We start from the raw sequence: 23,748 nt of genomic DNA on the forward strand, positions 1-23,748 counted from the left end.
TTTCCACTCAATTTCTGTTAAGTTTCAGATATTCTTAAGATTTCTAGTGCCTAACAAATCCTAAAAAAAAAAACACAACAAAAAACACCCCAAAACAAACTGCCCAACACATGAAACTGGGACTTTATGTACTAGTACTTTTTTTTGCCCGCTTCAGTGTTAGTTGCTTTGCCTCACCTACAGTTTTTCTTGAACAGGTATTTTCAAACAGCTCTGCTGTAATGGCAGCCTATTTCCTTCTGCTTATATTTCACTTCTCACAAGTTTGCCCTACAGAGGGCAAATGACCTTGAGAGGGCATGACTCATTCTGTCACTTGTTTGACTCCTAACCTAAGAAGCAGACTTGAGGTTGCATATTTTACACATCTAAACCATTACCATGATAGTAAAGATTATGAACCTCAACTGTATGGTGTGATTGGCTTGAAAAATCAAGTTCTGATTTTTTCCCTTTGTTCCACATTGGGACAATGCTGCCTACAAAACGACTTGGAAGACATTCAGTTAATTCATTTGGTCTGTGGGACAACCTCACTTTTCAGACAGCAATTTTCACAGGCTCTAACTTTTTGTCCCTCTATACAAATGTGCTGCTGTCGCAATCTGCCAGAAAACAAAGCCTAGATGCTCCCCTTGAGTTCTGCAATTCCCTTAAACGCTTTAGTTTGCATAGTGGCAAGTGCAGATTAATACTTTATAAGAGATGCATCTGCTGCTGCATTATATAATTTCCAGCCACATGGATGCAAGGCAGGGCTCAGCCTCCTGCCGAACATACTACTACAGCTTGATGCAATGCCCTGTCACACTAAGATTAAAATGGAGATTTGGTGACCAGACCACTAAAACAAGTGCTTTGATTCACAGTCCCTCCTAGAATCATTTAGAGGTAAAACTGATGAGACCGAGTGCAAGCTGTGTGTAAAACTCAAACAAGTGTAACCTGCACTGAGGGCGAGAAAAGAAGCTCAGCAAGGAGATCAATTTGCTTTATTTGTGTTTTTTTTTTATGTGGAAGAGCCTTTTCCTCTCCCGATTGGCATCAAATTCCTTCCACCCCCGATTAGTGTGTCAGGTAAACCCGGGGGCTTCCCGTTATTACTGCGGGCAGCGGGAGGGAGGATGCTTCTCGCAGCCCAGATGACGCAAAGAGGCGGAATCTGCAGCGACTCGCCACGGATCACGTACACACCGGCGGCGGGGAGGGAGTGCGGAGACGCCGGTCCCCGCCAGCTTCCAGCTCTTGGGCGCGCTGAGAAAGCGAGGGGCGGAGAAGCGGCTGCCGGCACCCGCTGCCGCCCGGGGACACCGGACCGAACAACCCAGCCGCGGGTGTGGGCTGGGCCCGCAGGGCCTCCAGTAAAAGGCTGGGGAAACTGCCCACTGAACTACGAGCCCACACAAAACGGAAAGCCGGGCTTTCCCCTCTCCCCCCATTCTCCTCATACACCCGACTAAGCTTGCCCAGTCTTCTTTAAGTGAAAGTACTTCCGAGACACTCCCGGCAAAAGAAAGCAATTGTCATTTAAGGGAAGGAGCTAAAAGCAATCGTCACAAAAGCAGAGACACAGTCTTCTGAAACAGCATGAAGCAAGGCACATTTGAAATATTTTTTATTTTCTAAAACTTTGTTAATTATTTCCTGGTAGAGAAGGGGAAACGAAAGTGTAGGAAAACACAACTTCCTGAATAAGTATCTCTCCTCCTTTTCTCCCCCTTCCGTCTCAACGTCTATAGGTCTTTTGTTCACCCTGTCCCGCAGCTAGGACTACCTCTCCATTAAAGAGGTACATTTAAGGAGGTGAAACATTTCCAACCTACTCCTACGAGGCTAGAGAGTAAACTACCATCTGAGCGTTCGACATCATGAGCAGGAACATATGTGTTTCTGGTGCCAATCTGAAAAGCAGATGAGGCGAGGGCTGGCAGAGCCCCAACAGCGCAGCCAGCCTCCCACCCGCCGTGCAAGACAGCACGACCTCCTTCCCCCGCTCAACATCAGCCATCCACTCTCCCTCCTCACTCTCCTCTCCCCACCATCTCCCGAGGAACGAAGACATTTTGAAAGTTACTAGAAGCCTGTCTACCGTTTTCCTTGCCAAGGCAGGCTCGGAGGAACCGTGATTCTTCGGGAGGAGGAAGGATGAGGGCGTGTTCGCAGCTCAGGCGCCCAGGCCGCACAAAAATTGTGTTATCTTTTTAAACATTCTTAGTAAGGAGACGGCACGAAGGCCAGCACACGAAAGCCAAGAACCGCGGCAATCCCGCCTGCCCCACTACCAGACGCCCCCCCCCCCCCACGCCTCCACTACCTCCACGTGCCCCTACCGGCGCGGCTTCCCGCCGCCACCCCTCAGGCAACCCATGCTTCCGACACCTCGCAGCGCAGCCACAGCCGGCGGCTCCCTCACAGCCTCCAGCATGGACGCCCTGACTGCTTGGGAGGCCCTCAGCGCTCCAGCATCCCTCACACCATTCCCTGCGGGGCTCCCTACCTCACCTTCCGGCTGCCCCCATTCCCCACCGTATCTGCAGTTCCCCCCATACACACTCCCTCAGCCTTCTGCCTCTTCTCTCCCCACTTCCCCCGCGCCGCTCCGGATGAACGGCGTGAGCAGCTACCTTGGGCATCGCCGCCGCTGGTCAGCACTCCGATGGCCTTCCCGGTGCCCGAGAGGTTCTCGAAGAACTTCGGTTGGTGATCCATGGCGCTGCGCGGCAGCACCGGCCGCGGGGCTCTGCCCTGTTACTCGAGGTGCACACTCCGTTGACTATTTGGCCTCTGCGGAAAAAGAACCCGTAAAGAAACGGCGTAGATGTGTATTTACCAACAGGTATATTTCTACAGAAAAATAAAAACGAGGGGAGGGAGCGACTGAACGAAAAATCCCACGGAAGGAAAGACAGGGGGAACAGCACAGGTAAGGGTGTGCGGAACAGATAACTACTCCTCACATCGCAGCCAGTCACGCAGCCAACCGCCTCTTCACCCGCTGCGCCCAACCACCTCCTCACCCGCTGCGCCCGCGGCCGCTTCCTCTCCCCACCACCCCTGACAACTCTACGCAGGCCAGCACCGCCCTCCTACGCCCCTTCAGGAGCGCGGGCTGACGAGCAGGCCAGGCAGCCAATGAGGAGGAGCATTGCCGTCGTGGGCGGGAGGTTACGTTCGGAGGGCGCCGGCAGGTGCTCGGGAGGAGGGGGCGCGAGTCCCTGCGACGGCGGGGTGGGGGTGAGGGGCCAAGATGGCCGGCAGCTTGGCGGGCCGAGACGCAGCTTCGGCTCTGTCACGGGAGCGGCTGAGGCCTCATTGTTGCCTGTAGTGCTGCGGGAGCCGGCTACCCAGGCATCCCCGTTCACGGGAGCTATCCGGAGGCAAGAGCCTTCCTGAGGCGGCCGTCAGAGTGCCGTGATGTGAGGCTGAGCTCCACGGCGTGAGCGTGGGCGTGCTTTACGCTGGTCGTGAGCAGTCCTGAGTGAGCCCAGCTACAGGCCTGGCGGGTGGCTGCAGGTGCCCGAGTGCAGCGCTCATCCGTCTCCTCCAGAGGCTCGAGTGGGATGTCTGCCTCCAGCCTGTGGGGTGCTCATGGCTCATTCTTGCCAGGCGGCTTGGCCCTGCCCTCAGGCTCATCTCTTACTCAGAAGACTGCCATCAGTGAGCGAGGCGCACAGCGCCTGCTGTGAGTGCGGAGTAAAGCGAAGAGTTACTTCTGCGTCGTCTGGCAGAGTTTGTGTCACGGGGCCTGGTCCACGTCTTACCAGGCAAGGAAATCCAAAGGTGTAGAGCTTTGTTCCTTCACTTTTTGCCTCACATCCCCTCTCGGGTGTGTTGCTGCTCTGCCAGCCCCAAACCGTAGCAGGTGTTAGGAAAAGGAAATTACTTCCTTTAAACATTTTGAGTGCAGAGACAAAGGTTGAGTCTAAGGGACCAGCAGTGGTAAAGCAGCTGTAAGAAATTACTGTAGGTAGCCATCCCAGTCTTTCTGCCTTCCCTTTTATTGCCCTATTGTGCACTGATGCGTCTTGAGGAGTGATTAGTACTGGAGGAGAGGCAGTCTCTTAAACTGGCTGTATCAGAATACCTGCGTTGGTGTACAGCAGAATAATTCTGTAACTGTGTGTAGTCACAGAAACAATTCAAGACCCCAATTACAATAATTTAAGCAAATAAAGCTGTATTACCCCATATAAAAGTTCTCTGTGATACTTAGCATAAGTAAATGCATATAAGTAAATAGCAGAATCAGGTCCGAAGTTGCTTGCCCAAAATTATAAAGCCGAGTCAGGGAGAGCCATGACCAGGACAAATACTGACTAAACATAAAGTTTTATGTTTTAGTTGCTGTAATAATTACTGGTCTTATTCAACATCTTCATTGCAACTCATGTAGAAATCCACATGCTCATCCAGTCACCTTCCACGCACACACATGCAGAGGTACAGTCACTTGAGTAGTCCAGTCAAAGTTGCTCATGGATCTATATTTGAATAAATTATACTTGTAAATAGATATCTATATTAGTCTTTGGGCAGCTCACATTTGCAAATCTACTCAGAAGCTGAAATGAGTGCGAGTTGACAGTGGAAAAGACACATTGCCAAATGCTTTGTAAACCACAAACAATAGTGGTTCTGCAGGGAATTTACTGTATTCTTTCCTGAATCTGAAGAGAGTTCTGAGTTGTAGATTGTAATAAAGGTGAACTTTTGTTACAGAAATAAGTAAATTCCTATAAAGTCCAACTCTGTTCAAAGGCTTCTGGTTTGAATTGCAGTCACATTAGTTTCTTGGAGAGAAGCTCTGCAGAAGCCAAATAAAGGTCTTCTGAGTGACTCGGTGCTTTATCCAAACCTGTTAAGTCAGTTGGAAGGCCTTTGGCTAGTATGAAATACTATGACTACTGTAAGACCAATTGGACCAATGATAGTTTGACATCTGAGTATCACTTTGCAAAAGCTTTCAGTTGGTTGGTTGGTTTGGTGCAGACATTCTAACCTTTTTTTATTCAGTGAAGCTACAGCATTCACACTTTGCAAGTAGACTTGTCCCTTTTGCTTCCAAATACATCCTTGATGCTAAGGAGCTATTATTTTCTGAAAGTATTTTGTTTCCAATAGCCTTATGACACATCATGAACTGGCAAGTGATGTATTTTTTTCACCGTTGCCTAACTAGGAAGCTACCTACAATTCCACTGTTTTAATCATTTATTATAGCTACTCATTGTTATTCAGCAAAGCTCTCAGGAAAGAATTGTGTTTTGTCTGTGCCAAATCATTAACGTAGAGGTGGGAGGAGAGGAAAGAATGTGGAACTGTTTGTTCCTGAAGACTGTCATGATATGCTTAAATATCTTCCAGCAATACAATTGCCTATAATCTTAAAAGGAATGAATTCTTGGCTTAAGTGTTGAAGACTGATAGGGGAAACAGTCTTATTTAACCTCATGGGGTATAGTTGCAATGCAGCCAGGTACATGTGTAAATCATACTGAATAGGCTCTTCTGAGATCTGCAAGGTGATAGTGAAGGACTGCATATCTGAATAAAACCTCAGCAGGCAATTTGCACACTACATTAGGCACTGTAATTGTCCTCACTTTGCATAGGACAGGGAGAGGACAGGTGGGTTTTGACTCTTTGCCAAGTAGACCATTGTAGGTGGCCTGCTGCATCCTTTTTCCATTGCCTGTTCCACGTGCTATCTACCTCAAGCCTATCTGCCCACCTTTAAATCTTATCACTACCTAAGAAATCCTGGTTGACCCTTTAAATATGCTTTGGAATGCTATCCACCACAACTAACTGTGCCAGTGTCATTACTTGTGCTGCCTTTGAGCTGTAAAACGGTTAATACCATGGATGTAGTATCACCAGTGCATCCAGTGCTCCATTTGGCACATCTTCCACTGAAATTAAGTTAAACTAGGAATAGCAAGTTGTGCCTGAAAAAGAACAAGGTTATTGCATGGGTGACAGAGCTGAATAAATGGATCCCAGCAGCTGAAACTATTTTCTACAGCTAGACCTTTCTTTCATATGTGGATTCTCTGGCATCTGGTGGCACATGAGCCCACACCATGTTTGTCTGAGCCATTTATAGGAACTGTCTTTTCTCCCCAGCTGTCAATTTTTAGTAAGATTTATGAATCGTATAATCAATTAACTTTTGCATAGTCTGCTTCATAATATTGTTAATAAACAAACAGAGAACAGTGAATGAGATGGAAGGATTTACAGAAATGCCAGCATTTAAAGATGAAACAGGCTTAGTCATGGAATGTGCAGATTAGCATGCAAAGAAGGAAAGAGGAAGTCATCAAGATATGATTTATGGGCAGATGGTGACAGTCATTTCGTTACGAGAACTGCCTGCTTTCATCCATTAATACTACAATATTCCCCGGCCCTACATGTTGCATATAAACTCTTGTACTAATTAGCCTCTTTCCTATTTGTTTTCACCCTTCAGCTGTGTTTTTGTAATAGCATAAATTGTGTAATACAGAAACTGCATTTTGTCTGGGTTTTTTTTTCATTTCTCTCTTGCATATTCCCAGTCCTGGGTAGAGTACTATACACAAGGCATTCTTTATGCTAGAAATACAGGGTGTAAATGAGAGGAAATCTAGAACTGGTATGAAATAAGAGATAGAGGAAAATCTCCAAGAGATTTGAAGAAGGGACTTGGTGTTATGACTGGATGAGAAAGGGAAGGAGGGGGCTGAGGGCAATGGAAAGCTAACACACATTAGAGAAGGGAACATGATTTGTCCAGAATAGGTGGGTCTTAATAAATATTCAAGCAAGATTTTCTAAACTTTTTTCTATTTTCATCTCTAGTTGCTACAGATTTCATTAGGGAGAGAGCAACAATTAACACAGCCTTGGAGAGGAATTTACTTAAAACTCTGACCAATACAGACATTATGGAAAAGGTAATGAAAGTATTCATCTCTTGCTTCCCAGCAGTCATAAAATGCATCAAAAATCATTTGCACTGCAAAGATAGGTAATACCCTGAGTCACTGTAAATATCAGCTTTTAAAAGAGGGAGCTGGATCACTGGTCTATGAATGTGCCCATTTTACACAGGGGCAAAAGTATTCAGTAACATACTAAGTGTAATAAGCCATTTAAACTGCCCAGATCAGTGCAAGACATGGGAAACAGAGTAGTTGTCAACTATGAGGAGTGCTTTATTATTTTCTTAGTGAGGGATGGTAAAGTAAAACCTCACCATGTTCTCTGTGAAAGAAAGTCACATCAGCTACAACTTGAATGTCAAATGGCTGTGGCTTTGAATTTGCTGTACCTGACTTTTCAGTTGAGACTAGGTATTAATCTAAGGCATTAACGGCATTTCTACTGCGGTCAAATGGCAAGACTTTTAATGGTGCTTGGATCAGGCTGTGTATAAAATAATAGCACAAATTAATTCCTATGTTCAGGTGACTGTATTGATTAACTGGGTGTTATTTAAAAAAAAAAAAAAAAGACACTGATTGAACAGTACTTTTGTTAGAAGTTGCTTCCTCCACAATGGTTTTATTTATCTCAGAATCTAAATCGTGATTAAGCAGCAGGACATTAATTCCTTGCAAAAGATTTTTGGTTGGGAATCACAGAATCCTAGAATGGCTCAGGTTGGAAGGGCCCTTAGAGATCATTTACTCCAACCTCCCTGCTGTAGGCAGGGATGCCTCTCAACTAGTCTTGGCTGCTCAAGGCCTTGTCCAACCCTCTGGACTCACTCCAACAGCTCTGTGTCCTTACTACAATGGGGACACCAGAACTGGAGGACAGCATTCAAGGTGGGGTCTCAGCAGAGCAGAGTCAAGGGGCAGAATCCCCTCTCTTGCCCTGCTGGCCACACCCTTCTTGATGCAGCTCAGCACACAGTTGCCTTCTGGGATGCAGGAAGGCACTGCTGTCTTATGGTGAGCTTCTCAGCAATCAACATCTCCAAGTCTCTTTCTTCAGAGCTACTCTCAACCCTAGATTTTTGCCTGTGTTTGTCTCAACCTAGATGGAGGACCCTACACTTTGACTTGTTGAACCCTATGCAGATGGCACTCATCCACTTCTCAAGCCTCTCAAGATCCTTCTGGATGGATCCCTTCCCTCAAGTGAGTCCAGTGCACCACACAGCTTGGTGTCATTGGCAACCTTGCTGAGGTGCCCTCGATGCCACTGCCCATGTTGCTGACAAAGATATGAAGAACAAACCAAGAATTTTTCAGCTCATACTAACTTTGAAGCTTCCATGTTTTTATGAAGAATGTTCTGTAAATAGTTATATGGGAAACGTGTCAGTGTGGTCTTTACACTTCATGGTTATTTGTTCCGTGGTAGATTCATGGATCCTTTCCTAAATGACAGGTACAAAATTTTCTCATTTATGCTAAATAGTGGCATTGTTTTTTTCTCCCTCCTGCTTCCAGCTAAGTAGTTCACTGTTGAGTGCTGCCATCATACAAATATTACCACCACAGTATATATTTCCAGGTTATCTAACCTGCCAGGTTATCTAACTTTCAAACTTTGATTCTTGAAAAAAAGAAAAAAGGAAAGCTCTGAGCCCCTAAAAGTGCATTTTTCTGTGGCTTTACATGACCTGGATCCACTTCTTCCTTGTTTTATTGGGTAGGAAGATTTATGACTGAGCTAAGCACTACTCAAAAATCTTGCAGATCAAAGAAAGTTAGGGTCATTGTGAAAGATCTTTTGTGTCAGATACACTAAGTTTGGAGTAATTGAACTGGGCTAGTCATACATGGATCATAAATGTTCAGAGGTTTTAAAAACTCAAGAACAGAAAAAATCTTGCCTAAGACACTTCATTAAAAAGAAACATCGTGCTAATTAAACATTTAATGATTCATAAAATCGAATAAGTGGTTTCTCCTGGTTGAGGGGAGAAGACCTAAGCCTTTCTTTCTCACCTAGAAAACTTCCACAGTGAGCCATCGTTTGGCACCACAGGATGATTTGTAAGCTTGCCATAGTATGAGCCACAAAAGGTGTATGTGATGCCATGTTTTGGGAAATGGGTAGGGCCATGTGTACATGTTCAGAGTCCTCATTAAAAGGATATAGACTCTTGATGGTGTTCTCAGAATGTGGCACTTCTTAAGTAGTGAATGTGATCTGAAAATACCAAGGAGAATTCTTAACTATTGATGTGATGTGACTTGTGTTTGGTGAATGCTCAGTAATAAACAGCAATCTTAGAACTTTGTCCAGAATCAGAACTTCTTTCTTACGGATGTGTGCCCTAACTGCTTGATTGGTATTCCTTTTGTATGGTAATTCTGGGTTAGTGAATCCTTATAACAACTTTGAAAAGAGTATCATGAGCGTTCTCATCCAGAAAAATGCCTTCCTGACCAGTAAGGCAGATGGCAGAGGGAAGCTTCAATGAACTTGGGTAAAACTGACCTCAGAATGATGACTGGTATCCCCAACATAAGGAGGGCACAGAGCTGGTGGAGCAAGTCCAGAGGAGGGCCATAAAGATGATCTAAGGACTGGGGCATCTCTGCTATGAGGATAGACTGAGCAAGCTGGGGTTGTTCAGCCTGGAGAAGAGAAGGCTCCAGGGGGACCTTAGAGCTGTCTTCCAGTACCTGAAGGGATCCTACAGAAAGGCTGCAGAGAGTGTCTAGAGGCAGGACAAGGGGGAATGGCTTGAAGCTGAGGGAGAGTAGGTTTAGATTGGATCTTAGGAAGAAGTTCTTCAGTAGGAGGGTGATAAGACACTGGAATACGTTGTCCAGGGAGGCTGTGTCTGCCTCCTCCCTGGGGGTCTTTAAGACCAGATTGGATGAAGCCTTGAGCAGCCAAGTCTAGCTGACTTGGCTAGGTGTCCCTGGCCATGCTGGGGAGGTTGGAGTGGATGATCCCTGAGTTCCCTTCCAACCTGAGTGATTCTGTGAGTCTATGACTTTCTGCTCATACAGTGTCATTGTTAGGCTACATTACATAAAAGGTGAGAACTGTGGAATTTTATGTGGGGGATAGTGGATGATATTAAAGAGTTCTTTGAAGATTTGTTGTATCACATCCCTCAGCAGTGTTTGGTTGGAATGATACTTAGCCTTTCATTTCTGAAAAGGCACAAATGCAAGACTACTAAGTGCATATGTGGACAGGGGCCAAATGGACAGTTTGGCCTGAAGCTGTCACTGATTTATTCCCATGGCAGAACTGATGGAGATAATTGCAAAGGAAGAAGTTCTGAAAAAAAAAAAAACTAGGAGTCATATTATCTGTCTCTCTTAGTAGGAGAGGAGAATTTATGTATTTATGTAGCTTAGGGATGCTTAAGAAAATAATAGCCTCCTTCCCATTTTCTGACCTTGGGGATCATTATTATGTGGAAAGAAAGCAAAAAAACCCCAAACCCTCATAGCAAAACTAAAGTAAGGTAAATGTAGTTATACAGTTACTGGTAAGTGCTGTCCCCCCCAGTATTTACTTAGGTAGCAGTTCCCCCAAATATACAGCAGTTCTTATGGTACTGCAAAGTTTAAAATAATCTAGGTGGTTATTCAGGCAGCCATTAGTGCTACATTGCTCAGATATACAGAATGATACCTGACTGGACTTTTTATTGTGACTGCTGAGACCGTAGGCTTCAGTGGCTCTTATTATTCATTGTGGTGTCTTACTCATGAGGATTTGGTATTCAAAATGCCTGAACCTCATGGAAACATTTGTTTAGGGGATTGTGAGTTGGGGAAAGAGCATAACTGGTCAAAAGGTAAGGTATTTCAGAGTGTACAAGCCATTTTTGTGTCCTCAACCAAGTATCTGGGGAGTATAGTGCCAGAAAGTTGTCTTTCTGCAGGACTGAGGAGACTAGAAAAACAATTTTGATAGTGAAGCAGATAGCAGGGCCATCATTAGAGCTTCTGTGCTAGCAGCCAGAAGTCTCTGAGAGAGGTTACAAGTATTTAGATACAGCAATAAAGTTAGTTATTGGGTTCAAATAATTTACACTTCAAGAATCAGTCTTTACCTTTGACTTTTTTGTTGTTCTTTTATGCTGTTGTGGTGTAATGAATGATATATAACAGCAATGTTTGTTTCTTCAAGAGGCCATGCTGCTTGTCACTTACACTGTTTCCTGGCCAGTCAGTAGCTCTTATTTCCTAGCATGCCCTTGCTATCTCACCATTTCCTTCCACTCCAGCCCTCTTTTTCTTCCTTTCATGAATTTTTCAACCACTTCTTGCAACCACTACTTGCAACTTCCTTCCCATCTCCTTCTTCCTTTCTTTTAACACTGAAGATAAAGATTTCAGGACTTTTTTCACTCCCATTGATAGTTTTAGTTAACTGATTATACCAGTTAACTGGAGCCAGTTACACCAGTTGACTGATATAAATGTCATATTCTTGCTTCTAAACACTCCTTAGACATTGATTTGAGGTCATACCTTATGATGAAAAATACGGAATCCTTACATTAGGGGAATAAAAAACATAAATAGACTCTAATGACTTTAAGAATCATTTTAATTTGTGAGAAGCCAGTCTGGGTGCCTTATGCAATGTGTTGTGTTTTCTTCCTGAGAAAGGAATTAATAACATCTTCTCATTTCACCTGGTCCATGGAATTTAAATAGTCAGCAGAGATGCATTTAATATTGATTTCTTGTAAAAATTCAGTTTGCATCTTTTGCTCAGGATGACACAATGAAATGTCTAGACACAATGAAATGTCTAACAAATGAACATAAGGAAAAACTTTTTGCCTTTGACGGTGCCAGAGCCCTGGAGCAGGCTGCCCAGAGAGATTGTGGAGTCTCCTGCTCTGTAGACATTCAAAACCAGCCTGGATGTGTTCCTCTGTGACCTGCCCTGGGCAGGGGAGTTGGACTGGATGATCTTTCGAGGTCCCTTCCAACCCCTAATGTTCTGTGGTTTTGTGATTCTTTATCTCACATTCTGTAGGAGCAAATAATCCCAACTCAAACAAAAACCATATTGCATATACCAGAACTTGCAGTTTGGAAACACTTGGACAGGCAGAGCCGACAAGTTAAGAAACACATTGAAGCTGTGGAACAGAGATGAGGAAATAAGAAAACCCAACAGTTTGGTTTGACTTTTGTTTACAGAGTTGTAATGTTGTAAACTTTATATAGAATGTAGTATTTAAGAGTATGGGCTAGTACTAAGAACATATTGTATGTATCTTCCTGCTTACTGTTGAGTTTTTCTGTGCTTCCATTAGAATTCCATGGAGTTCCTTAGAAATCTGATAAAGAAAATACTCATTTCTTTGATTGCTTATGCAAGTGACCAAAGTCCTTTTATGATGTTTGAGTAATACCATCAGGATCATTATGTGAAAATAATCAGTATATGATAAATACATGGTAGTTGTTGTGGTCAAACATAGATGGAGCATGTTTAATGTTTAAAGCTTACAGTCAGTTATTTTAGGCTCATCATTTCCCTTCCTGGAAGGCAGTGTTCCTTTAATGCTGCATGTCTCTGCTGCTAACAATGCTTCACACAGTTCAAAGATGTGGAGATTTTGTTCATTATTTTTATTTATTGTTTGGCTTAGTTGAATTTATTCATTGAAGAAGCTTGATTCTTGTATTGATAACTTTCTGACTTCAAGGGGTGATTGTTTTTTCACTGGAACACTGCCTACCCTCTCTCTGCCCATTGATCTGTGATGCTGCTCTCAGCTGAGTGAACAGCTTCTAGTTCAGAAAATGTATGAATAAGACAGCAAGAAGTGCCATGAAAAGTGATCAAAACCTCAAAACTGTGTTTGTTCTTAAGCTTGGTGAAAAGTGGTAGATCTGGTACTGATTATCTGATTATTCTAACTTTTCAATGTAAAAGTGTTTAATTATTTTTTTCCCCCCAAGTAATGTTTAAAAGGATTACCAAGGGAGTCTTGGGGACTTGGGAAAGTCATACTGAAGTGAGGTGCTAGGCTGTCTGGGAGGACTTGAACTAGATTCAAAAAACAACTAAACTAAATTAAACTAGAATTTAAGAATGGTAAGAAAATGAGACATATGGTGTAACAGCAATAAAGTCTCCCCTGAGCCTCCTCTTCTCCAGGCTAGGTATTTGTTAGGTATTTTGTAAAAAAATAAATCCATCCATAATTGTGGCAAGCAAAATGTGCCTTGAGAAAGGCAGGTAATCATTTATTCAACAGAAATGTAATTAAAAAATGAAACATCAGTTTAGAAAATGTAGTTAAGATTGAAATGTTCTTTGGTGTGTCAAATGATCATTGTTTTTCCAGGTAAACAGATGTCATTACATGCATGGACACAGAGGTGTGGACAGAGTCCAGAGGAGGCCACAAAGGTGATGAAGGGCTAGAGCACCTCTGCTATGATGATAGGCTGAGGGAGCTGGGGTTGTTCAGCCTGGAGAAGAGAAGGCTCTAGGGGGACCTTAGAGCTACCTTCCAATAGCTGAAGGGATCCTATGGGAAGGCTGCAGAGGGAGTTTTCATGTGGGTGTCCAGAGACAGGACAAGGGGGAATGGTTTGAAGCTGAGGGAGGACAGGGTTAGACTGGATCTTATGAAGAAATTCTTCAGTAGGAGGGTAGTGAGACTTGGAATAGATTGTCCAGGGAGGCTGTGTCTGCCACCCTGGGGGTGTTGAAGGCCAGGTTGGATGAGGCCTTGAGCAGCCAAGTCTGGCTGAGAGGTGTTCCTGGCCTATGGTGGGGAGGTTGGAGTAGATGATCTCTGAGTTCCCTTCCAACCTGAGGCATTCTGTGATTCTATGGAATGTCAAGAGTTTCTAAAAAGGCACAGACTGCTATGGGTTTTGGTGCTGAATTAAAATTAAATGTGTTTCTTAAAAGCATTCATGCATTGATCTTGAATTGGATGTGGACCAAAAGATTTTATGCCAGTGAAAATCTGTAGAGCTTGGTAATGTGACACAATTCCACAGAGTGGTAGAGCTGCAATAACGAGGAGAGTGCTTGGATAAGAAGCAGGTCTGTAGCTTTAAAGTTCTTTAAAATGAGGTGGAGGAAGCAGCCAACTTACCATGGCCACAAGTGTCTCCATTCTTTTGAGACAGTCTTTCACTATAGCTGTTCTTCAGCTGTTATTATAATGGAAAAGGATCAAAAGTTGGTCTGAGCTGTGACAAGTGAAAGTTCAACATGACTCAGTAAAACATTACCTTCTGATAGACGTGGGTATGACTAAGAACATTGCAATGCTTCTGTCATATGCCAGCTTGCTGAATGTGTTAATGTCAGAGGCGGTGTTGCAAGCTTGCTAGGTCTGCAAAGAGACCAGGAAATTAACATAGCAATGCTCCAAGTGAGGGGCATGGGCATGTTCCCTGCCATAACTGCTTTTGTTGTTATGTCCTGTGTAGGAAAGAAAACTGAGATCAGAATAACTGAGGGGTAGGGTTAGGGGTTAGGGTTAGGGGGTTGGTCTAGGAACTAGGGGTTGAGATTAGGGGTCAATGTACATTTGTATGCCCACCTTTGTTCTGTAGGCTTGTTAGCAAATCTTGTGCCTGGCATAGGCTTTAATTGCAAGGCAACCGAGGCTTTGTCCTCTGCAGGTATTTCATAAGGTGACTCCAACTGAATTAGCTATTTGCACATGTTTACTCAGCTGAAATAGGCTGAGTGCAGGACTAAATGCTTTCTTGAAATGTTTTGCATGCAATTTGCATGTAGTTCTTTGTGTTAGGTTGTCTTGAAGGAAGTCAAGAAAAGCACATGAAGTTGATACTTGGAATAGTAACTATTTCATAGTAGAACTAGTGTACTCTTTAAGGGGAAACAAGTTAAATACTGGCTTAGCTACATTTTTAGGCATCACACATCACAAGAAGCCCAGAAATATATATATGTATGAATTTAAAAGTCAGTATAAGTGCTGAAAGATGCCTGCCATTACTTGCATACAGATGTTTTAGGTGGCATTGTTTTAAAAGACAGCCTTTATGTTTTCTAAATAGCAGTTTCAGAAGATGTATTATCAGTTTTATTGACTATCATTGTTGGACTGGAATATCAAGCAGTGCAAATAAAGTTACTTAACACAAGTCTTGAGCTGAGCATGAGCTTCTTACATTCCTCATAGAAAAACGTTCTTATTTTGCAAAGGAGTGCCTGCTCTCTTGAAAAACTCAGCACTTGGGTGCAGTATATGAACAATGGCTGCATCATCATATTCAACCTGGCATGCAAAGAAAAAAACAAATGTAGGCAAATTTGGTTTCTGAGGTTTGCACTGAAGTTTCATAGTATCATAGTATCAGTATCATAGTATCAGTCAGGGTTGGAAGGGACCACAAGGATCAGCTAGTTCCAACCCCCCTGCCATGGGCAGGGACACCCCACACTACATCAGCCTGGCCAGAGCCTCATCCAGCCTGGTCTGAAAAACCTCCAGTGACGGGGCCTCAACCACATCCCTGGACAACCCATTCCAGGACTTCACCACTCTCATGGTGAAGAACTTCCTCCTCACGTCCAGCCTGAATCTCCCCACCTCCAGCTTCATTCCATTCCCTTTAGTCCTATCACTACCTGAGATCCTGAGAAGTCCCTCCCCAGCCTTCTTGTAGGCCCCCTTCAGATACTGGAAGGCCCCCTTCAGAATTAGGTCACCTCGGAGCCTTCTCTTCTCCAGACTGGACAGCCCCAACTCCTTCTATCTGTCCTCATAGGAGAGGTGCTCCTATGTTTCAGTTTCTGGTACGTTTTTCAACAGCCTGACTTCAGTTATCATAAGTTCTTAAGACAATTTTCAACATATTTTTGTGCTCTTCTGAAGTTTTTAGCAACAAAATGATGGTCTGTAATAGGCATTGCAATTGTGGTATTTATTTGAAAGTCAGGAATTGTATCTGCAATTGCCAGTTGCAGCTTTTGCTTTCATAAGGTGGACCTCTATTTTGCAATGCAAATATATCTTGAATTTTTTGAACTGCATTGGTATTCTAGGTTATTCTCTGTGTAGGAGGAATGGTCAGTGAGAAGCCAAGAGTTAAAATCAGATCTTCAGACAGCAGAGTGAACATGCAAGCTCTTTCCTCGCCAGCAGAGCACGGATCCGATGGGGGGGAGCTCCCTCTGTCTCCGCGAAGATGGAAATACAGGAGAGGCTGAGCGTGCCTTCAGCCCCTTCAGTTCCTTGGCTGCATCTTCCAAGCTTTATTGGAGAAATGGGGTGGAAGTGGGCTGAAGGAATTGCTTCCATGCAGGTGCACTCTCTCAACCGAGTGCCATTTTATTCTGTGGCATTGCAGAGCTGGACTAAAAGTGAACTGGGCACATAAAATACATACATAAGTGCTGAGTAGTATGTAAAATTACCCCTGCACAACTTGTATGGGGTCTGCCTGTGGCTGAAACTGAAGTCAGCATACTGTTCGGTATCCTGCAACTGATTTTCCACTTTAAACACTGGGCTAACAAAAAAACACCTAACAATATTATGCCTTATGAACCTGTAATTCAGCATGTCATCATCCTAATGTAAAAGTCTGTGTGAGGAAGAGCTGTTACAATGAGATAATGCCAAGTACACATCTTTTTCTACTTACAGCTTTTAGCATCTGTTTGGGGAAACACAAATCTTCATTGCTGACTTCCTGGCATGTCAAAGAGAAGCCTCTTTTGTTCTTAAAGAAAACAGTGTAGAAATTCTAAGCTTAAAGTTTGTTATGGAAACACTTGATAGAAGGATTCACTTATCAGTTGGTCTTTTAACAATAAAGTACATGAATGACTGCATCAGCAAGAGACACTGTACCTCATGAGGTTTGTGTTCCCAAGCCTATCTGAAATGCAAGAAACAGCTGCCTGTTGCCTGTTTCACCTGTTCTCAAATGTCACAGGGAGCTGTCTGTAGGGTTTTGAGAAAAGGACAGGCCACAAAAGAAGCCAAATTGGGACAGGAAACATGCTCCCCATATAGCTGATTTCCACACACACTTTCAGAGAGCGTCTGCACTGCAGCTTTGTGGCTGTGGACGCCCTTTTGTTTGAGCGGGATGATATCATGGTAAACTGAACTATGGCACTGTGGTTAGACTTGATGCTAATTGGCAGGAATTCTAGATGACTGTACTCTAAAGTATGTGACTTCTGTGTAGAGGACATAATCCTCTTCCTGAGAAGATACACAAGTGAGTTAGGGTTAAAAAAATCTAAATTCAAGGGGTTTGGTTTGTGGAGAAGGGATATCTGGCTTGGAATCTGTTTAATGATGGAAAAAAAGAAAGGTAATCAGGCAATTCCAGTTCAGGGAAATGCTTGAAAAATTCCAGCACAGAGCCACAAAGATGGTGAGGGAGTGGAGCATCTCCCTGCTGAGGAGAGGCTGAGGGAGCTGGGGCTCTTTAGCTTGGAGCAGAGGAGCCTGAGGGGTGACCTCATTCATGTTGATAAAAATGTGAAAGGCAGTGTTGGGAGGATGGAGCCAGGCTCTGCTGGGTGATGTCCAATGATAGGACAAGGGGTAATGGGTGCAAGCTGGAGCAGAGGAGGTTCCATGGGAACAGAAGGGAAAACTTTTTCCCTGTGAAGGTGCTGGAGTCCTGGAGCAGGCTGCCCAGAGAGGTTGTGGAGTCTCCTTCTCTGGAGACATTCAAAACACACCTGGCTGTGTTCATGTGTGACTTGCCCTAGGAGATCCTGCCCTGGCAGCGGGGTTGGACTGGATAATCTTTTGAGGTCCCTTCCAACCCCTACCATTCTGTGATTCTGCTGTGAATTACTATACACCAAATGTAAAGAAAGATCAGACCTTCCAGAAGTTATCAGAATAAGCCAGGTACCTTGTAAAATGATTAGCTGAGGGCATGTTAAGATATAAATTCTGATAAAGCCATTGGCATGCCTCACCTTAACATCAAGCCTTGCATAAGAATGCTTCTCCAGCCCTCAAAGGAATGAATTAAAAACTGGAATTTTTTTTTTTTTTAAAAAAAAAAATTTATAGGCCTAGCCAGCATGGATTTAGGAAGGGCAGGTCCTGCCTGACCAACCTGATCTCCTTCTATGATCAGGTGACCCGCCTGGTGGATGTGGGGAGGCCTGTTGATGTAGTCTACCTGGACCTCAGCAAGGCCTTTGACACCGTCCCCCATAGCAAACTGCTGGCCAAGCTGTCAGCCCATGGCTTGGACGGGAGCACACTGCGATGGGTTAGGAACTGGCTGGAGGGCCGAGCCCAGAGAGTGGTGGTGAATGGTGCCACATCCAGCTGGCAACCAGTCACTAGTGGTGTGCCCCAAGGATCAGTGCTGGGCCCTGTGCTCTTTAACATCTTTATTGATGATCTGGATGAGGGCATTGAGTCCATCATCAGTAAATTTGCTGACGACACCAAGCTGGGGGCAAGAGTTGATCTGCTGGAGGGTAGAGAGGCTCTGCAGAGAGACCTGGACAGGCTGGACAGATGGGCAGAATCCAACGGCATGAGATTTAACACATCCAAATGCCGGGTTCTGCACATTGGCCACAACAACCCCATGCAGTGCTACAGGCTGGGGTCAGAGTGGCTAGAGAGCAGCCAGGCAGAGAGGGATCTGGGGGTGCTGGTTGATGGTAGGCTTAACATGAGCCTGCAGTGTGCCCAGGCAGCCAAGAGGGCCAATGGCATCCTGGCCTGCATCAAGAACAGTGTGGCCAGCAGGAGCAGGGAGGTCATTCTGCCCCTGTACACTGCACTGGTTAGGCCACACCTCGAGTACTGTGTCCAGTTCTGGGCCCCTCAGTTTAGGAAGGATGTTGACTTGCTGGAACGAGTCCAGAGAAGAGCAACAAAGTTGGTGAGGGGTTTGGAACACAAGCCCTATGAGGAGAGGCTGAGGGAGCTGGGGCTGCTTAGCCTGGAGAAGAGGAGACTTAGGGGTGACCTTATCACTCTCTACAACTACCTGAAGGGAGGTTGTAGACAGGCGGATGATGGTCTCTTCTCCCAGGCACCCAGTACCAGAACAAGAGGACACAGTCTCAAGCTGCGCCAGGGGAGGTTCAGGTTGGATGTTAGGAAGAAGTTCTATACAGAAAGAGTGATTGCGCTATGGAACGGGTTGCCCGGGGAGGTGGTGGAGTCGCCGTCATTGAAGGTGTTCAGAAGGAGACTTGACGGGGTGCTTGGTGCCATGGGTTAGCTGTTTGGGTGGGTTGGATTGGTTGATGGGTTGGACACGATGATCTTGAAGGTCTCTTCCAACCTGGTTTGGTTTATTCTAATAAAGGTTTATTCTAATAAATGACCTCAGTGAGAGATTTTTACACATGGTCTTACCAGTTTCTGTCTCCTTTAAAAGCTCATTCCACTGCATGCTTTCAAAGCGTTGGTGGCTGTTGCTTTGGTGATTGCCAAAGGATGTAGCAATAAGGCAAAGAGTTAAGAGGCAGAAGCAGCTCCAGGTGCAATACATTGTCTAGTTCTGGGACGATCAGAAGACAAATGGCTTAATAGGAGCAGGATGCTTTTACAGTTTTGTGAAGTCACACCATACTTATCTTCCCACTGCTTCTATGTGGCTAGGCATGCTCAAAAACTGGCATTATTTGCTGTAGTAATTTTGACTAAGTATAAATTATTACCTGCTAAGTAATGAGCTTAAAAGAAATTATTTTTTCCCCAGCATTTTTCTGTGTAGAGATACCTGTGAGCTTCTTACCTCCAACTCATAACAGGACTTAAAACAATTGCTTCAAAATGTGAGGTTATATTTTAGTCAGATATTGTTGTCATAAAGCAATAAAGTAAAAAAGGAAACAAATAAATTAATCTGGAAAAAGCAGCAATAAAATCAAACAAGCCTCCCTTGTGGATAATGTTTAGTTCCTGGCTGTGCACTTGGGTAGGGCTCCTGGGGTACCCTTCTGTCAGCTGTCTCATTCCCTTTTAAATGCTCCTCTCCCACTTCTGCAAACCTCTGACTACTTCCTCTCAGCAGATGATGCAGAGTGAAACTTCTTTCTTTCAGCATTCCATCACTTCAGGTGTGTTGATTTCCAGGCTATAGGGAAGCTATATGTGGGTGGCACAGAGAACACATTTTAAAGTTTTCATTTAAACAGAGTGAAGCTGAATGGCTGAAGTCTGTAGAACAGAAGCTTACTGCTTATTTTACTGTATTATACAACTTTATAGTTTGTAAATGCAGGTGATAAAATATAAACCATGCTGTTCTTCAATACAAGCAAATACCATTTTCACCAGTTACAGTATGCATGTAGAAATGCATCTGACATACTCCACATATAAGCCAGTGTGTGCCCAGATGACCAAGAAAGCCAACAGTATCCCAGTCTGTATCAGCAATAGTCTGGCCAGTAGGACCAGAGAAGTGATGGTCCTTCTGTACTCAGCGCTGGTGAGGCACACCTTGAGTTCAGGTGGGTTCAGTTTTGGGCCCCTCACCACACGGAGGACATTGAGGTGCTGGAGTGGGTCCAGAGAAGGGCAATAAAGCTGGTGAAGGGTCTGGAGAACAGGGCTGGTGAGCAAGAGCTGTGGGAACTGCGGTTGTTTAATCTGGGGGAAAGGAGGCTGAGGGGACAGCTCAGTGCTCTCTCTACAAGTACCTGAAAGGAGGTTGGACCCAGGTTTCTTCTCCCAAGTAACAAGTGACAGAATGAGAGGAAATGGCCCCTCAAGTTGCACCAGGGGAGGTTTAGACTGGATATTAGAGGAAACTTGACTGAAAGGGTTGTCAAACACTGGAATAGGCTGCCCAGGGAGGTGGTTAAATCCCCATCTCTGGAGGTGCTTGAAAGGCCCAGTGGGATTGTTTAAAAGGCTGAGGACATGGCTTAGCACCAGACTTGGTAGAGTTAGAGAATGGCTGGATTTGGTGGTCCTAATGCTCTTTTCCAACTGAAAGGATTCTGTGTGACCTATACTTCTGTAAGTAATACTGAACATAATTAAAACATTGAACTTGACTCATTCTATGTGAACATTTGAGTTTGTAGTTCTATAAGTATTATATTTACTTCCAAATAAAAAAATCCGAACTCATATGCACACACATGTATGTACATGTCACACATAGACATGGCACTTCCTCAAGTTACACCAGCTACTGGGAAGGAATAGAATAGAATAGAATAGAATAGAATAGAATAGAATAGAATAGAATAGAATAGAATAGAATAGAATAGAATAGAATAGACCAGACCAGACCAGGTTGGAAGACACCTTTGAGATCATCGAGTCCAACCTATCACTCAACACTAATCAACTAAACCATGGCACCAAACGCCCCACTAAGTCCCTTCCTAAACACCTCCAGTGATGGGGACTCCACCACCTCCCTGGACAGCACATTCCAAGGGCCAATCACTCTTTCCATGAAGAACTTCTTCCTAATATCCAGTCTAAACCTCCCCTGGTGCAGCTTGAGACTGTGTCCTCTTGTTCTGGTGCTGGTTGCCTGGGAGAAGAGACCAACCCCCACCTGGATATAACCTCCCTTCAGGTAGTTGTAGAGAGCAATAAGGTCTCCCCTGAAGCTCCTCTTCTCCAGGCTAAGCAACCTCAGCTCCCTCAGCCTCACCTCATAGGGTTTGTGCTCTAAACCCCTCCCCAGCTTTGTTGCCCTTCTCTGGACACATTCCAGCAACTCAATATCAGGGACTGTAGGTTGGATGAACTGAAGAGAATTAACTTCCAAGAGAGCTAATCCATACCATACCAATCCACACCAATTTTGGAATAAAAAAAAAAATGAAGTGAAGCACCTCTACTATGAGGATAGGCTGAGGGAGCTGGGGGTGTTCAGCCTGGAGAAGAGAAGATTCACAGGGGGGACCTTAGAGCTGCTTTTTGATACCTGACAGGATCTTAAAAGAAGGCTGCAGAGGGACTGAATCTGTAGAACCTAAACAAATGATTCTGAGAAGTGGAGATCTACACTATGGAAGTTTTGGAGGGGTTATTCTTGGTCTCATTCTGTCAAATGATGAGCAAAGAAGCACTCAGTTCTGGTCCTGGAATACCATATTTAACTCCAGTACAGTGACCCTTTCCCCGCAGTTTGATATTCTCTGCAAACCTGCATATTCACTTCTGTTGTTCAGGTCATTAAAAGAGACATTGAAAGCACTGGTTCCAGCACAGATTCTTCAGGAATGGCATTGGAAATTCAGCAGTCAGTTGATTGCAACCTTTTGAGCCTGTCTAGCCAATTTACAACTCATCTTCCAGCCCGTGTATGAAAGCTGCATTTCACCTACTGGACTAAAGCCAGTCTTGGAGCACCATGTCACAAGCCATGCTAAGATATTAAAATCACTTGCTAAGATATTAAAATTACTTGAATGAGTTACAAAAGCATGGAGAAACAGATTTTAGTCCAAGATTTGGGACTCTGAAAACCCAACATTGTAATCAGAGAGAAATACAGAATCTGAGGTCAAACACTTAACTCCGAATGCAACTAGCCAGAGTCTGAAACTATCCCATAGTCACTGTGCTTTTGCCATTTGAGTGCAATGGGAATACAGCTACAAAGGCTCAGCACAACATTCCTGATGATTCATCTTCATACTTGTCTCATCTTGCAGCTCCCAGTATTTACTCTGTTGTACCCTTTTGTGTAACCACTGTTTTCCCTTCTCTTAATATGCTAAAGGTGGAATATGCATTCCAGGTGAGGGTTCAGTAGTGTCAGCCAGGAAATAATTTTCTTTTATATTTGAGTCTGGGGAATTAGAGTTTGAATCTCACCATGCAGGGATATTCTTGTATTTAATGAATTAAAAACATATCAATGTCCTATGTGTTTCAGTAAAGGTCCTCAGATTAACTAGAACTACGTGACTGAGTTTGCAAGCAAAAGCTTTAGTATTTACCATGCCTGTTCTATACTTCAAATGGAGACATTTTTCATGAAACTTCTGCTCTTGTTTCACTTAGGCTCTGTTCAAACACCTCAGAGTAATTGCTTGCTATTACCTCTTAATGTGTTCCCTAACCATGTTAGAACAAGAAGCTGGGATGAAGCAACACCCTTTTCCTCCCCATTTCTGTACTCTTGTTCCCATTTGAAGAAAATAATAGAATAACAGAATGGTCTGGGTTGGAAGTGGCCTCCAAAGGTCATCTAGTACAACCCCCTCTGTGGTAGATTCATAGAATAGTTTGGGTTGGAAGGGCCCTTAAATATCATCTAATTCCAACCTCCCTGCTATGGGCAGGAACGCTTCTCAACTAGACTTAGCTGCTCAAGTCATCATCCAACCTGTTCTTGAATGCCTCCAGGGAGGAGGCATCTACAGCCTCCCTGGGCAGCCCATTACAGTGTCTCACCACCCTCAATGGAAAGAATTTCTTCCTAATCTCCAGTCTAAATGTCCCCTCCTCAAACTTCAATCCATTCTATCTCAGCCTGTCACTACAAACTCTTGTAAAAAGTCCCTCCCCAGCTTCACTGAGGTTCTGCAAGGCCACTAGAAGGTCTCCCTGTCCTACATAGATATAAATCCACATCTGTAATCTCACCACCACACTAGTCAATAAGAAAGATCAAATAGATTTTAATCTAATGTGATATTAAAACTTAGTTTTCCCTCATTTTTGTGTGCATTTTGTCTCAGGGCTGGAATGATGTAAAATTCCAGCAGAGGGACCCCTCATACCTTGTGATGCACATTGCTTGTACCAGTCTTTTGTTGCTGGGTGTGTGTTTTGCTCTCACAGAAAGGTTGCCTGGAACATAAAGTGTGGAATACTGGACTTCA

The 23,748-nt window shown here is 44.1% G+C and overlaps 1 protein-coding gene across 5 annotated transcripts in view; it reads right to left on the reverse strand.

Moving 5' to 3' along the window:
• The window catches only part of PFKP (phosphofructokinase, platelet), a 42,768-nt gene extending 39,653 nt beyond the window's left edge, over nt 1-3,115 (reverse strand). For 2 of the 5 annotated variants that reach the window (XM_068146293.1, XM_068146294.1), the window contains exons 1-2: nt 2,958-3,065; nt 2,625-2,784 (exon numbers count right to left, since the gene is read on the reverse strand). In XM_068146293.1, the coding sequence (XP_068002394.1) occupies nt 2,625-2,709 (85 nt within the window). In that variant the 5' untranslated portion in view covers nt 2,710-2,784; nt 2,958-3,065. Of the gene's footprint in view, nt 1-2,624; nt 2,785-2,950 lie in introns of all 5 variants that reach the window. The other 3 variants (XM_068146291.1, XM_068146289.1, XM_068146292.1) reach the window with 3 other exon arrangements.
• Nucleotides 3,116-23,748: the final 20,633 nt, after the last annotated feature.

This window comes from Melanerpes formicivorus, unplaced genomic scaffold, assembly GCF_026170545.1.
Source record: "Melanerpes formicivorus ecotype bairdi unplaced genomic scaffold, bMelFor1.0.p_v2 SCAF_13, whole genome shotgun sequence".
Taxonomy (NCBI): domain Eukaryota; kingdom Metazoa; phylum Chordata; class Aves; order Piciformes; family Picidae; genus Melanerpes; species Melanerpes formicivorus.